The sequence below is a fragment of the Mixophyes fleayi genome (assembly GCF_038048845.1).
Source record: "Mixophyes fleayi isolate aMixFle1 chromosome 12 unlocalized genomic scaffold, aMixFle1.hap1 SUPER_12_unloc_2, whole genome shotgun sequence".
Classification (NCBI taxonomy): domain Eukaryota; kingdom Metazoa; phylum Chordata; class Amphibia; order Anura; family Limnodynastidae; genus Mixophyes; species Mixophyes fleayi.
Window position 1 is genome coordinate 905,014 of NW_027445896.1, and position 15,676 is coordinate 920,689.

The 15,676-nt window shown below is 41.7% G+C and overlaps 2 protein-coding genes across 6 annotated transcripts in view; one reads left to right on the forward strand and one right to left on the reverse strand.

Annotated features, from left to right (window-relative positions):
• LOC142112083 (SLAM family member 5-like) overlaps positions 1–15,676 on the reverse strand; it is a 346,313-nt gene that overhangs the window by 249,801 nt on the left and 80,836 nt on the right. The window lies entirely within an intron of this gene.
• Positions 1,675–15,676, forward strand: part of LOC142112086 (SLAM family member 5-like) — a 50,777-nt gene continuing 36,775 nt past the window's right edge. Inside the window, exon 1 of one of the 2 annotated variants that reach the window (XM_075193932.1) lies at positions 1,675–1,817. Coding sequence is in view for 1 of the 2 variants with exons in the window: in XM_075193931.1 (XP_075050032.1) it covers positions 2,080–2,140 (61 nt within the window). In the remaining variant the exon portion in view is untranslated. Of the gene's footprint in view, positions 1,818–2,071; positions 2,141–15,676 lie in introns of those variants that run through there. The other variant, XM_075193931.1, reaches the window with a different exon arrangement.

A 15,676-nucleotide genomic window follows, 5' to 3' on the forward strand; every position in this document is an offset into this window, starting at 1 on the left:
TCAGCTATTTATATAGCGCCACTAATTCCGCAGCGCTGTACAGAGAACTCACTCACATCAGTCCCTGCCCATAGGAGCTTACAATCTAAATTCCCTAACAAACACACACACACACAGACAGACACTAGGTTAAATTTAATAGCAGCCAAGTAATCTACCAGTATGTTTTTGGAGTGTGGGAGGAAACCGGAGCACCCGGAAGAAACCCACGCAAACACGGGGAGAACACACAAACTCCACACAGATAAGGCCATGGTCGGGATTCGAACTCATGACCCCAGTGCTGTGAGGCAGAAGTGCTAACCACTGAGCCACCGTGCTGCCCATGCATAAGAAGATTCTTGCATTTGATTTACTGTGTCTTTCTTTGATATTTTTCTCCATGTGTCTCTTGATACATCTTATTCAAATTGTTTCTATTAGGGACAGAGTAGCTTGAATTAAACTATTTGGTTAAGGGACTATTTTGGACAATAATATTATCTACTGTTGGTAGATCTGACTCAGGGGCAGGCTGGGGGGCAAGGGGACATCTCCCCCTGAGGGCCGGTCCCATTTTGGGCTATCTTGGCTAGGTCACAGGGCCAGCTGCATTTTTTTTCCTTTAAAGTTTTCCTAATCGGCTGTCGACTCTTTGCCCCAGGCTAAAATTTGCCAGCCCGACTCTGATCTGACTTTATAGCACCTTTGTTTGAATATGCTGACCTATATTTTGCAAGACACATTGTGCACATGGAAGGGGGTTATATAGGCTTATTGGCAGGCCCATTAAATGAGGGCAAATGTTATTCATATTACTGAAACCTCTTTCCCAGTTATGCATATAGACGGGTCTGTTTATGACCCCAGCGTGGCAACCATCAATATGTACCACTGCAATTTACCATGCCAGGGCTGCTCTGGGATCCCCCTCCTCAACTATGCAATTTCCCTCTTTACCAGCAGCCTAACACTGGAGGGGTTTCAGCTGGATCCCATTAAAAAAGACAAGTCACGCAATCCTGAGCTACTTTGCTGCAAAAAACGTTACTTTTCGTACTTTAATAAACTGACTAATGCTGCTGTTCCCATACTTGCCAACTTTTTGATGTTGTCCTCTGGGAGTTCCTGGAGGGCAGATGGGCAAGTATGGGTGGAGGGGCTTGGTGGAATGCGGCGCTTCCCCCCCCCCCCCCCACCCGCTCAACGTAATGATGTGGGGAGGGGGTCAAAATTATGCGATTGCCTAACAATTGCATCATGGTGGCGCTAATCTCGTCCACTTCACTAGGAAGTGGGCAGATGTAGTAGGTTGTCTAACTCTCCCGGGAGTCCGGGAGACCTACCCAGAATTCGGGATTCTCCCAGACATTCCGGAAGAGTTGGAAAGTATGGTCAATGCCAGACAAATCTCTGATTTCACTGATGCTAGCACTTTGCTGACTAATAAAAGCGGTGAAAGAGACTTTTGCCGGCGCTTACGTATTTGGCGTTCCACTGTTAGTTAAATAGACCCCATAGACATTATAAAATCCTAAAGTGGAAGCCACTCAGTGAAAACAGTAGTAGACACATTACACAATAAATTCCTTAAGCACTTCAGTTATTAAACATAGCGTTGTCATGGTTAGGAAACAAGAATGTGACAATGGGACAGTCCCACTTATACAAGTAGAATTGTAACTCATTTACTGATTCACAGCAGTGTGCTGGGGAAAAGTTTCTGTGTTGTCCTCTGTGGATTATCCCTCCTCTTCTAGCAGATGCTGTGAACCTATGAATTGATGGGGAGAACTGGTTCTGTATTGCCATTTTGGAGATTCTTGGGGTTCCTCTTGGTAAGTTAGCTCTCAATTTAAAAACACATATGTATGGCCCAATATAGGACTTTTCACTGTTTAGAGTTAGGACCACCCTACTATCAGAAGCGCCCTGATGTGTCGGGTGGCTTATCATGCCTTTGAGAATTCTGCATCTGTGTGCTAGTAGAATACAAGCTGTTTCAGTAATATAGAATAGAGCCTACGTCACTGGGATGTGGCAGCAAACATTGTATTACCTCCCCCCTTTCTCTCACTCTCTTTCTGTTTGATACTCAACATGCATCTATTCGGTCTAATCCTCTGCGTGCTGCTTTCAGTTGTGATTTTATTGGTCTCAGGTTAGTGTTTAATGAAACATTTGTGCATTGTACAATATCTTAATGTTTGGGTGTCTAGAGGATGATAGTCTGATCACTAGAGAGCAGAACGGTGTGTTTTCTCCCTAGTAATATTTAACCACTTAATGACTGGTGGATGATCTTCACTACATTATATTACTAATCTGTGTATTGTAATGGATTACAGTTAACAATGTTAAGTATTCAGATTTAAATACTTGTTTTTTGTTTGTTTTATTTACTAGGGAAGGAATTTTCTAATGATTGCAGAGTCTCTGGTTAGTTATAGAGCACGCTTTAGAGTTGTATTTATCAGACCCTCTAACATTAAACTGTTTCTACCCTGCTTTGCATTATAAAGAACAAAACATGTATTAAGGCATTTGCAAATAAATAGAAATACATATGGTTTTATTTACTAACATAATGCAATTATTTAAAAGTTCAGACACCCATAGTAACCAGCATTTTCCATCATGGGCTAATCAGCTGGCGTCTGGTTGCTGTGGGTAACGACATATTTGTGTTTTGATGGCCAATAACTCTTAATATAAGATAAACAAACTACATACACAGAATTAATATATAGAAGTATCTGCATATGAACTTAGTGCAACTGATTTAGTGAGATAGAGGCAGGCGGTAATGATTTGTACCTGGAAATGTTTGTCCCAATTTCTCAATACTGATCTGTAAGTGTAAAAAAAATAACTTTAAAAATAAAAAAAATCACATTAACATTAAGTTCAATAAACATGTGTTCGTTAAGATTGTAGTGTAAAATGCAAAGTGCCCCTGATCTTAAAATGTTGACAATTGTGGTATAGCTAGTAGCATTAGTGCGATTTTTTTTTAATCTACTATATGTAGTATGTATTAGGATGTTAATATCTATTAAACATAGGCTACATTTTTACGTTGCTCTTGTATGCAAACACATGTATTTGCATGCATACAAGCAGGGCCGGTGCTAGGGTCCATGGCGCCCTAGGCATTTTGTCAAAATCGGCGCCCTCCTCCCCCCTCACCCCTCACCCCGTCTTTCCTTACCTTGCCTCACCACTGTCGGGCCGTGATGATGATGTCACGGCCCGACACTCAGTGAGTGGAGGGGAGGAGACGGAGCAGAGAGGCGGCGGTGGTGAGCAATAGCCTCTTCCCCCCTCCCTGTGGATGTATCTGAATGCTGTGCGGCGGCCGTGACAGGTATGGTCAGCGGTCGCCGCACAGTTTTAAAGCAATTTTCATTCTGTGGCGCCCTCCAGAGTTCGGCGCCCTAGGCAAGTGCCTAACCTTGCCTGATGGGAGCGCCTGGCCTGCATACAAGACTGTCATCGCTACTGATGAGGAAGTAGACTAGCCCTGTAGCTGTACCAAGAGATACTGCAGAAAAGCAAGTAACTTTGCCCAGCCCAGAGATTGATTCTGACGTGGCGGAGTGCACTCAAAGTTTACACTCCCTTACTGTAAATTGACTACTGGCAAATGCCCCTTCTCCGTCCTGGTCGCTGCATGAAATTGTAGGCTGTACGGTCATGGCCAAAAGATTTGAGAATGACACAAGTATTGGTTTTTACAAAGTTTTCTGCTTCAGTGTTTTTAGACCTTTTTGTCAGATGTTGCTATGTTATACTGAAGGAAGATTACAAGCATTTCATAAGTGTCAAAGGCTTTTATTGGTAATTACACTAAGTTTATGCAAAGAGTTGCATTGTTGACCCTTCTTTTTGAAGACCTCTGCAATTCGCCCTGGCATGCTGTCACTCAACTTCTGGGCCTCATACTAACTTATGGACGCCCATTCTTACCTAATCAATGCTTGGAGTTTGCCAGAATTTGTGGGGTTTTGTTTGTCCACCCGCCTCTTGAGGATTGACCACAAGTTCTCAATGGAATTAAGGTCTGGGGAGTTTCCTGGCCATGGACCCAAAATCGATGTTTTGATCCCTTAGCCACTTAGCTGGGCGTTCTTGGGCGCTCTGAAGCCTTCTTCACAACTATTGAACCTCTCTCCTTGAAGTTCTTGATGATTCGATAAATGGTTGATTTAGGTGCAATCTTACTAACAGCAATATCCTTGTCTGTGAAGCTCTTTCTGTGCAAAGCAATGCTGACTGGACGTGTTTCCTTTCAAGTAACCATGGTTAACAGAGGACAATGATTTCAAGCACCACCTTCCTTTTAAAGCTTCCAGTCTGTTATTCTAACTCCATCAACATGACAGAGTGATCTCCAGCCTTGTCCTCACTAACACTCTCACCTGTGCTAACGAGAGAATCACTGACCTGATATCAGCTGGTCCTTTTGTGGCAGGGCTGAACTGCAGTGGACATGTTGTTTTTGGGATAAAGTTCATTGTCATGGCAAAGAGGGACTTTGAAATAATTTGCAATTCATATGATCCCTATTCATGACATTCTGGACTATATGCAAATTACAATCGTAAAAACTGAGGCAGCAGAATTTGTGAAAAATAATATTTGTGTCATCCTCAAAACTTTTGGCCATGACTGTAGTATGTGTCCTTTGCGTTTAAAGACGGAGTAGACAGGGCTGCGTTTACTGGAGTGCATCCCACTTCTGGGTATGCGCAGAGTGATTACACGGACGATACTTTCACTATCGGCAGATATGTATCTTGATGAATCAGGCCCATTGTCTTAATAGAAAAAAGTTTGGACAAATAGGCTACTTAATTCCCTATAAAGTGCTAAACAACATTTCTATAAATTTTGATTTACAATGTTTAACACACTGAAATCTGTTTAAAATCAGTTATAGGGACAAATGGAACATGTTCAACCACCCCTTGAAAAAATACAAAATTGCTCTATTACCTGGTTAAAGACACACTCACCAAAATAAAGAAACAAATATAACTTTCTATTACTAGCCATTGCTTTCCTATATTTCCTATATATCTAAATTAACCTGCCCTCAATACGCACCACAAAACGTTTATACAGTCCACTGTCATACTTCAGGGTGCTTGGCTACTTCCCCTTTGCAGATGGTCATTTTCATCCTTTCAGAAATAGTAATGAGTAGCTCGAGAGTAGTCAACCGGCAGCCGGCTAGTCATTATCGCTGTACGGTGCCTGTCGGGGGTCCTGCTGGCGCCCTAGGAGCAGGGGAGGTCTTTGTACAGGCTGTGGAACAACAAGACTACTCCTTTAGGGGGAGCAGGCAGTATATTTCTGGTCTTTATATAAGAGAGAAAAAAATGTAGATATTCCTTTTTTCAAGACATCAAGTTGATTTTCGTCACAGCCTGTGTTACGGTTAAGGGGAGTGGGCTTGTTAGTTGTCCCTTGGACACAGGCCCGGCGCTCCCATTAGGCAAGGTTAGGCACTTGCCTAGGGCGCCGGGCTCTGGAGGGCGCCTGGAGGGCGCCACAGAACTGGAAATTAATTTTAAAACTGTGCGGCGACCGCTGACCATACCTGTCACAGCCGCCGCACAGCATTCAGATGCATGGGGAGGGGGGGGAAGAGGCTATTGCTCACCACCGCCGCCTCTCTGCTCCGTCTCCTCCCCTCCACTCACTAGTGTCAGTGAGTGGAGGGGAGGAGACAGAGCAGAGAGGCGGCGGTGGTGAGACAAGGTAAGAAAAGACAGGGTGAGGGGGGAGGAGGGAGGAGGGAGGAGGGCGCCGATTTTTGCGGGGGGGGGGGGGGGAGAGGGCTCCAATTTTGCCTAGGGCACCATGGACCCTAGCACCGGCCCTGCTTGGACATGTCTCGTTTCCTAATAATTGTTGGCTGGTAGAGAAATAACCGATACCTAAGTACCGCAATCTTTCTGAAATACCTTGTTGTTTTTTTTATTCTGCCTGACTTCCATGCTTTCTAGCAAGACTTGTATATCATCCAGGCAGAACTGTTAAGTTTTTATTGCAGTTGCACTCGGGACTGCCAACAGCAACTGCGAGCCCTGGTGCGGCTCCCACACTGTTCTCACAGGTTCAGCAAAAGCCAGAGTTACGCACGTAGCCTAGGAGAGTGTACAATAAAATTCTTATTTTTCCTGCATGTTAAATTCAGTTCTTACCATCTACACAGGGACATATATACCTGGCCGGAACTTCACGCAAACATGTAAAAGTTGTAAAAATAAATGTAAAATTATTATTGAAATATCTTTACAACCGCAACAATATATGCAATGTATGAATATTAATTTGTTCCGTTTAATGTGTTCAGTGTGTAGCTGACATGTCTGTTTTAATGACAAGTGAGGCTGCATAGGACGAATGCACTTAAAGGGCGACAGGGTTTGTAGTAAGCTGAAATCTTACCTGAAGGGGTTAACATAGGTTTTGGCCCTACCAATGTGTGCTCCAGTGGGAGGGACCTTGATTGGTAAAGAAGGCTGCACTTCCTGTTCTGCCTCATTCCACAGCACGAGATCCCACCCACCCACTCCTAGTTGCGGGTATTTCTGGGTTAATGTTGCGGTAGGAGGGCACTGCGTTCAGCGGCTGATTTGTGGGCGCACAGGTAGTTGTCGTAGGTCACTGCCCCCCTTTGAGGCACCAGTAACTCCCTTTTTGGCCCTTCGGTGAGGAGGGTCCCTGTCCGGCTCGGTGAGGGAGGGCAGCGTGAGTTTTAAAGGGGCAGTCACTCTGACGCCAACTCAGCGCAAGTTATGATGGGATTTGTTCCCCGTGGTTGTGGACGTACGGCGGTTTGTGCCAGTTCAATTGTGATATCGTGTTATCAGCTTGAGAGTTGTTTCGCAGTGCCCTTTCTCCGCCACCATAGGTTTTAGTTAAAGTTAAAATCATAATAAAAGTTCTGGCAATTTTTTAATAACTTATACATGTCTCCGTGTGTTTATTTGCATGCAAAATGTTAGAATTCTAAGGTTGATGTAAGGTATACGGGAACATACACAGTGAGCCCTTTATATGGTAGCCTCATGTATAACAGGCCTCTCTGCAATAATTAAGACTGATCCTTAATGGAAAATTCTTTTTAAGAGTTCTCTGTTGCTGTTATGCGTTCCCATGTAAACAGAATTTTCTGTGGGGCACCGAAGGGGAAAACATTTCCTAAATTGGTCGTGAAGCAGCCAATTAACTTGGAGCCAGGGACATCCCTGAGGCAGTTTTAACTTACTAGTTCCTATTGAATTGATTGGTAGCTCTGTGCCAGGGACAGATATATTGTAAGAAGTGTTTGGATTCTTTGTAATTTCACTAGACTGATTTCTGTCAGGCAGATAAATAAAGACACCAATGTATACCTATTGTAGGCATGCTCGTCAATTTTTCTATTTTCCCCTGTGGGAGATCCTGGGGGGAAAGTGCAGGTCAGCTGCAGAGGGCCGTGACATCACGAATCTAGTCTTTTTGGCCATACAATACTCGATCGCGTCATTTTGTCACAAGGAGAGAGGCCAAAATTACGGAATTTGTGGCGAATCGAACCATGGAACCCTATATTGCCCACTTCACTAGGAAGTGGACAGAATGCAGAGAATAACCTGCTTACCAGGAGGCCTATCCGGAATTTGGGAGTCTCCCAAGCATACCAGGAGAGTGCCCAAGTATGATTATAGATTTTATTTCATTGTTTAGTTCTTTTTAAAACTTGCTTATGGTTGGGAGTTCAATCCCAACCATGGCCTTATCTGTGTGGAGTTTGCATGCTCTTCCCATGTTTGCGTGGTTTCCTCCGGGTGCTCTGGTTTCCTCCCACACGCCAAAAATATACTAGTGGGTTAATTGGCTGCTATCAAATTGACCCTAGTCTCTCTCTCTCTCTCTCTCTCTGGGGTCTATTTATGACCCTACGTTTTTTTGGCTTGATACTTTTCAATCCTTATCTCCTTGATAAGGATTGAAAAGTAACGGCTATGTATTAAAAAAACTTCTCAGGGACAGCAGTGTCGATAATCTGCTGTCCCTGAGAAGTGACTCACCTGATCATCGCAGTCTTTTCTCAATTTTCAAGGCTGCGATTTTTTTTTTTTTTGTTGGTGCATGCGCATTAGCATCCTGGACGGCAAACTTTAGGATGAGTGACAGGGAGGGATCACATGATCCCTCCACACATGCGCTGTCCAGCTCTGCTCTTCAGAGCAGAGCTGGACAGCGCAAACGTTTTCAGATATGTTAATGGCGCCAGCTTCAGATGGCGTACATTAACATGTAAAAAAAGAGAAAATTTTCTCTAGTTAAACTGTAATAAATAGCGGTTCTAAGCACTTCCCATACACTGCTATGCGGAGTGCTCAGAAAGACGATAGGAAATGCTTCAATAATGCATAGTGATTTCACGGTAAACCCCCGAAAACTGTTGTTTTCGGGTGTTTAACACAGGAAAAATGCTTGATAAATAGACCCCTCTGTGTTAGAGAATTTAGATTGCAAGCTCCAATGGGGCAGGGACTGATGTGAATGAGTTCTCTGTACAGCGCTGCGGAATTAGTGGCGCTATATAAATGATGATGATGATGATGACAATGTATAGGTAGATAACAGGAGCAGGCCCAACAATATATAATATATTTTCTGTTTTTGTACATTAGCAGCAGCAGCAGAACTAGGTCTGAACCACAGTGGAATTCTGTGGCTTATCAGTAAGACAGGAACTGGTCAGGTGACAGCTCTAATAGACATGTGCTATGTCATCTTTTTCCATCCCCGAATCATTTTACTCTTATGAGGCCTCATGTTTGTGTATAACAAATGTGTAAGGAAACCTGTTTCCATTTCAGAAGTTCAGAACAAGCATTTAAATTTCCCTCAAGAGACAGATGGTGATATAGGGCTGATATAGTGGGTGAAGAGGCAGAATGTTTATATAACCTGATATTCACATTCTACTCTGAGCTTCTGGTGCCCGCGGCTGATGGAAAACCAATATACAGGATATGCACTCTATTTTCTTTCTCTAAACAGTGGTAACCTCAGCCTATATACAGTATATGTTTAGCAACCAGATCTGCTACATTAATGACTCAAGTTCCATAGTCATAGTTTACACGACTATCTAAGTGCACAGATCTGAGACAAAAACCCTCAAAGTTTCACAATTTAGCACAATCCACACACTTCCTGTTCCATTAACATCAATGACGCTGAGAATATACCATATGGTAGTTTCAGTACAATTAGTAAAATAAATGTCTCTCTATACCTGAACTATGTCTGGGTTCAAGTCCGCTTGGCCAGTCTTTGCAGAAGTATTCATGAGCGAGCCAGGTTTGGACTTTCAGGGCCTGATTCATTAGTGATCTTATCTTGTGCAAAAGTTAAGATGCTTATTTTAAGAAGAAACATGGAGATAAGAGTGAAGCTAAGATAGATTTTCATCTTAACTTAAGAAATTCTTCACTTGCGCAGTGGATTTTGCTTCTTATCTCCCTTTTCTGAGCATGCACAGAGTGGATTTGCTTAAGATAAGCAAAAAACGGCAGATAAGATCACTAATGAATCAGGCCCAACATGTGCAACATGGAGGTGCAAAATGGGTATCAACAATTCAGCCAAATTAAGAGACATACCCCTCCCCAAATCCTCAACTAGCTCCAATGGTAGATAGTCTGGTCTGATTTCCGATATAACAGGAAGACCATGAAAGTGGAGCACCCCTGTCATAATGAAAACTATATCCAGGCTGGACAGGGCAGGACTGGTGCCCTAGTACATTTGGGTGCCCACAGAAAACACCATGGTACCCCTACACAAAGGGTGCCAGCAATGTGCTGAAAAGCACTGGGGCTTTTCCCAACCCTCTGGCTTGTGGGGCCTAGAAACAAGATTGGGACCCCCGAAGTAGCAACTTTGCCACCCAGTGGTCCCAGTGTAATGGACAGGAGTTCTTAAGTTGATTCCTTCATCATCACCATTTATTTAAATAGCGCCACTGATTCCGCAGCGCTGCACAGAGAACTCACTCACTCAGTCCCTGTCCCATTGGAGCTTACAGTCTAAATTCCCTAACATACACAGACACAGACTAAGGTCAATTTTGGTAGCAGCCAATTAACCTACCAGTATGTTTTTGGAGTGTGGGTGGAAACCGGAGCACCCAGAGGAAACCCACGCAAACACGGGGAGAACATACAAACTCCTCACAGATAAGGCCGTGGTCGGGAATTGAACTCATGACCCCAGCGCTGTGAGGCAGAAGTGCTAACCACTGAGCCACTGTGCTGCCCCAAAACAATTTTGGGCTGTGCTTTTCAAATGACCGGGCAGATGTTGACTACCGTAGATGAGTCTCATAGACAGGCTTTTTAGCAGAAAATATAGTTTGAAATGGACTTATAATTAAATTTAAAGATTTCAAAGTCAAAGCAAAATCAATCCTAGCTAGTGAAAATTCACAAATGTTGGCAGGCATGAAGTTCTGCTGTTGACGCAGCTTTTAAATGTGTTATTTCCTAAGTAAAGAAAAGCCTCGGACAGACTTCCTGACTGTGAGGGTGAGATTAACTCATTGAAAATTCAGAAAAAAGTCCCGGCAATGTTGTCACTAGCAGATATATTCTCCAGCCCAGCCCTAGTGATACACAGCAGTATAGGACATCCTATATTAACATATATCCCCAAAGAGTTCCTTTTTTTTCACAGGACAACCTTTCGTTATCACTGCCAAAATGGAATGGCCTAATCTATGGGGAGCATAGCTAAGGCTGATTGTGGCTGTCCAGATTTGGTGTGACCTGGGCATAATATGGGGACTGATTCATTAGTGATCTTATCTTGTGCAAAAGTTAAGATGCTTATTTTAAGAAGAAAAAGGGGGGAGATAAGAGTGAAGTTAAGATGGTTTTTCATTTTAACTTAAGAAATTCTTCACTTACGCAGTGGATTTTGCTTCTTATCTCCTTTTTCCGAGCATGCACAGAGTGGATTTGCTTAAGATAAGCAAAAAACGGCAGATAAGATCACTAATGAATCAGGCCCATGGTCTTTTGTGTCCCAATCTTCTTAAGCTGGGTACACACTACAGAAATTTCAACCATTTTTTATGCCGATCGATTTTACATGCGACCGATGTTCAGATCGCTCGGTCCATGGACTGCATACACACTAGCCTTGTTTAGGACGATAAAGGGAAGAGCGGACGTCCCTTTAACGACTTTTTACAGCCATGTTGTCGTGAGCAATGACTGTAATTTCGTACTCACTGTTGTGGATTGGTTGGAAGTTTATACACACTACACAACTGAAATGAGATTGGAACGAAAATATTAAACGGTACGACCAACCAAATGAGGCGACAATCGTCCATTTGGGCAGACTTTCGACCATCGTGTCACTGCACACACTGACCCGACTTTTGAACGAGCGGTCGTATGTCGGCTGATTTAGCCGATTATTGGATAAAAACTGTGTAATGTGTACCCAGCTTTAGTCGGCAATGTTGGGAGGAATGTAAACAGCAAGTACATCTACCCCCAAATTGATTGGAATAGACAGCACGCTCCTTATCCCAAGCACACTGGGGGGCTGGTCTGTAAAAACGCAGACAGAAATTGCATCTGATAAAGACATTTTACACTGGTATCTTGAGCCGGACATATCTAAGCCAATCATCATCATTCCCAGTTTGCTGTAAGAGACATTGATTTGTTTAGGGGAATTTCATATGATGACTATTCAGTATTAATAGTCACTAGGCTCCTGCTTCATTGTTTTCATCCGAATTTGGATCTGCATACATGTTTTAATGTATAGCCATTATTTGGGATAAACCATGCAGAAAAATAATTTTTGGAAATATTATAATTATAAATGTTTTTGGAGTGTGGGAGGAAACTGGAGCACCCGGAGGAAACCCACGCAAACACGGGGAGAACATACAAACTCCACACAGATAAGGCCATGGTCGGGAATTGAACTCATGACCCCAGTGCTGTAAGGCAGAAGTGCTAACCACTGAGCCACCGTGCTGCCCAAAATGAAGATGTATCCAGACCGAACCATTATTATCTGATACTGTACCCTTATAATGATCACACTCTGCTCAGTCAGGGATGTGTATATCATTATTTTTTTTTTTTTTTTAAATTGTAAAGGAGCACTGACCCTACAATGTCATTTGGTTTCTATAAAAGAAGCCACTAATAATACTCTAGCCACTAATATAACCCTATATTTTGACAGTGTTCCAATCTGAAGAAATGAGATTTTCAACACAGCAGAAGTATTTTTCCAACGTGCGGCAGACTTGCTATATTTTTAACCTTAATCTTTAACCTTGTTAGATAATCTAACCTTAAAAACCCTGATAACAGGAAAGCAGCCTTTAAGTTTCATGACATATAGAATTGCTTAGGAAAAGTGTAATTTGTGATTTACGGGTTTCGGTGTGTCAAATACTTACATTTCCTTAACCATAACCTTACTGGTTATTCTGTGATTGTGTATAAAATGTTATGAGAATAGATTTTGAAATTTTGGTACTGTCCAGATTACTGGTTATTTTACAATTCTTCTCTACGTAAATTTCACATCTGTTCAACTTCTTTGATGTGGACGGAATCTTTGTGTCGTAGGCATAATATATAATATAAAGTGAGGGTCGTATCAAGTTATATGTGCCCGATTTCAACAAATAATTTATTTTCTCTTACTATAAACAGCATAGTTGGCCAGGGGAAAGTCTTCCCCACAGGTGATAATTTTGTGTGAAATGTGTTATTGTGCTACTCAGTCTACAACACGCAGATGCACAACGAGTATAGAATGAGGGGGTAAATGTATCAAGCTGAGAGTTTTCCGGCAGGTTTGAAAAGTGGAGATGTTGCCTATAACAACCAATCAGATTCTAGTTGTCATTTTGTAGAATGTACTTAATAAATGATAGCTAGAATCTGATTGGTTTTTCAAACCGCCGGAAAACTCTCAGCTTGATATATTTGTCCCCTGGTCTTCGTCAGCTGTGAGCTGGTGCAAAATGAATTGCTAATGGCCATGCGTGACAAGGAATGCCCCAGAAACGCCCATCACTCTGCCCAACTCCATCCCCCAACCTGTGCATACCTGTGTATATGCAGCCATTTTGCTCTGCAAAACTATGCCTCCCAGATGGAATCTAGGAGCATATTCACAAACTGAAGTGTATGGAGAGTACAATGGAATTTTTGTGTTGCAGATCAACCATTTATGAAGCCTGTGTGTACAGTTCACCGAACTGTTAGATCTTTAAATATATAAACAATGAAGCACATTCCGCTGTCCAGCTTCACATAAACAGTCCATCACATAAACACAGATGGTTTTTGTGACCACGGTGTTCTGAGACAGCGTATTTCCAAAAAAAAAACCAACATTCTCATCTGTGTTTCTACTCTGCCAGCTTGTCTCCATCTGTTCTTAACAGTAATCGCCTCTGCCATGGCTTGTTCCACCATATTCACCCCATCCCTCTTTAATGAAAGCTATTTGCCACTTTGCCAATGAAGTCACAAGGCCTGCGTCCAATGAAATGAACCAATGAAATCACAAGGCCTGCGTCCAATGAAATGAACCAATAAAATCACAAGGCCTGCGTCCAATGAAATGAACCAATGGAAAAACAAGGCCTGCGTCCAATGAAATGAACCAATGGAATAACAAGGCCTGCGTCCAATGAAATTAACCAATGAAATCACAAGGCCTGCGTCCAATGAAATGAACCAATGAAATCACAAGGCTTGCATCCAATGAAATGAACCAATGAAATCACAAGGCCTGCGTCCAATGAAATGAACCAATGGAAAAACAAGGCCTGCGTCCAATGAAATGAACCAATGAAATCACAAAGCCTGCATGCAATGAAATCAACCAATGAAATCACAGGGCCTGCATCCAGTGGAATCACAGGTGGTTCGACTTGCTATGGATCAGACAGAAACCACGGTTTCAAACAATGAAACCACGAGTTTATATATAGTCAAAGTAGTTATTACAGCACGTACACATATATAATTTCATATGCCTGGAACAATAGACCTCCAGTATCCAAGAATACAACCATGCCCAATCTTACACCTACTACTTATAGTTATGTATTTAATGACTCATTGACTACATGGATTAATTTGTACTGTCAAACCTTGTAGAACCTAACATGGTCCAGACATCGCTGGGCTTCCTCAATCTGGCTGCATATCAGTCACTTAACTTTCCCAACTAGCCTGCATCTTACATAGATTTCTTTATCTACATGTGTCCTCATCAATCAAAGGGGTAGATTTAGCAAACCTTCTAAACATGAAAATTGGAGGTGTTACCCATGGCAACCAATCAGATTGTAGTTATCTTTTATCTAGTAAATTCTAATAAACGATGGCTAGAATCTGATTGGTTGCTATGGGCAACACATCCCATTTTCCTTATTAGAAGATTGGATGAATCTATCAAAAAGTATGAAACCAGTCATGTAGAGGAGTCTGTGTGATCCTGTGAAACACTAGAAAATAGCTAAGCGGAGATTTGAGGAAACATTAATTTTTCTATATGGTTTATCCCATATAATGGGTATACATTAAAACATGTATGTAGAGGCAAATTTGGATGAAAACAATGAAGCAGGAGTCTAGTGACTATTAATACTGAATAGTCATCATATGAAATTCCCCTAAACAAATCAATGTCTTTTACAGCAAACTGGGAAAGCACTTAACACAGAAATCCCCTAATATTCCTCTTTATGGGCAAATTAGGAAATACTAGAAAACACAATTATTATTGAAGTCTTTGAATATGAAAGAACAAGAATTGATAACATAGACAGATTCAAGTTCAGTCAATTTTACAACAATAATTCACCAATTTCGTAGTGTTTGATACATTTTAAGTCCAACAATATATATAGAATTAAAATGTCCAGTTCATGAAAGATATTTCAATGCAAAGGTGTCAAATATAGAGCATTTTATTTGATAAGATACTATAATGGTTGAATAAAGAGAACAGTTCATTGATGACCCGGGAGATGTGTTGAAAACTACTAAGCAACGTTTCTATTGGTTTGAGGTGGTAATGTGTCTAAATTTCTATGTAGTGAGACTTTTACAAAATAAAAAATTGTGTTATTGTATTGGTCCATTCTGAATAATTAGAAATTCCATCTGTAACCATGAATTTTTTTCGGTGTCTGTAGGTATCCATTGGGATAAAATATATTGTGTTGTCATTACAGACAGAAATGATAGCAGTTTCTTTCCTGTATCGGTGAGATTCTGTTTTGTCTGAGCAGCAAAGAACAAAAGAGGTCTGAGCCTTGTTAAAGAGTGTTTGCAATAGTAACGTTGAATAGCGTGCCAACATATTTTAATGTGATCGCATTCCCAAAGACAGTGATATAGATCTGCTTCTAGCCATTCACAAGTCTGAGAAAGATTAAATACCTATATTTGGGAGATCGGTATGCTCTGAGATAGATAAGCTCTCAGGGCCTGATTCTTTAGTGATCTTATCTTGTGTAAAAGTTAAGATGCTTATTTTAAGAAGAAACAGGTGAATAAGAGGTGAAGAGGTGAATAACAGGTGATAAGAGTGAAGTTAAGATGGATTTTCATCTTAACTTAAG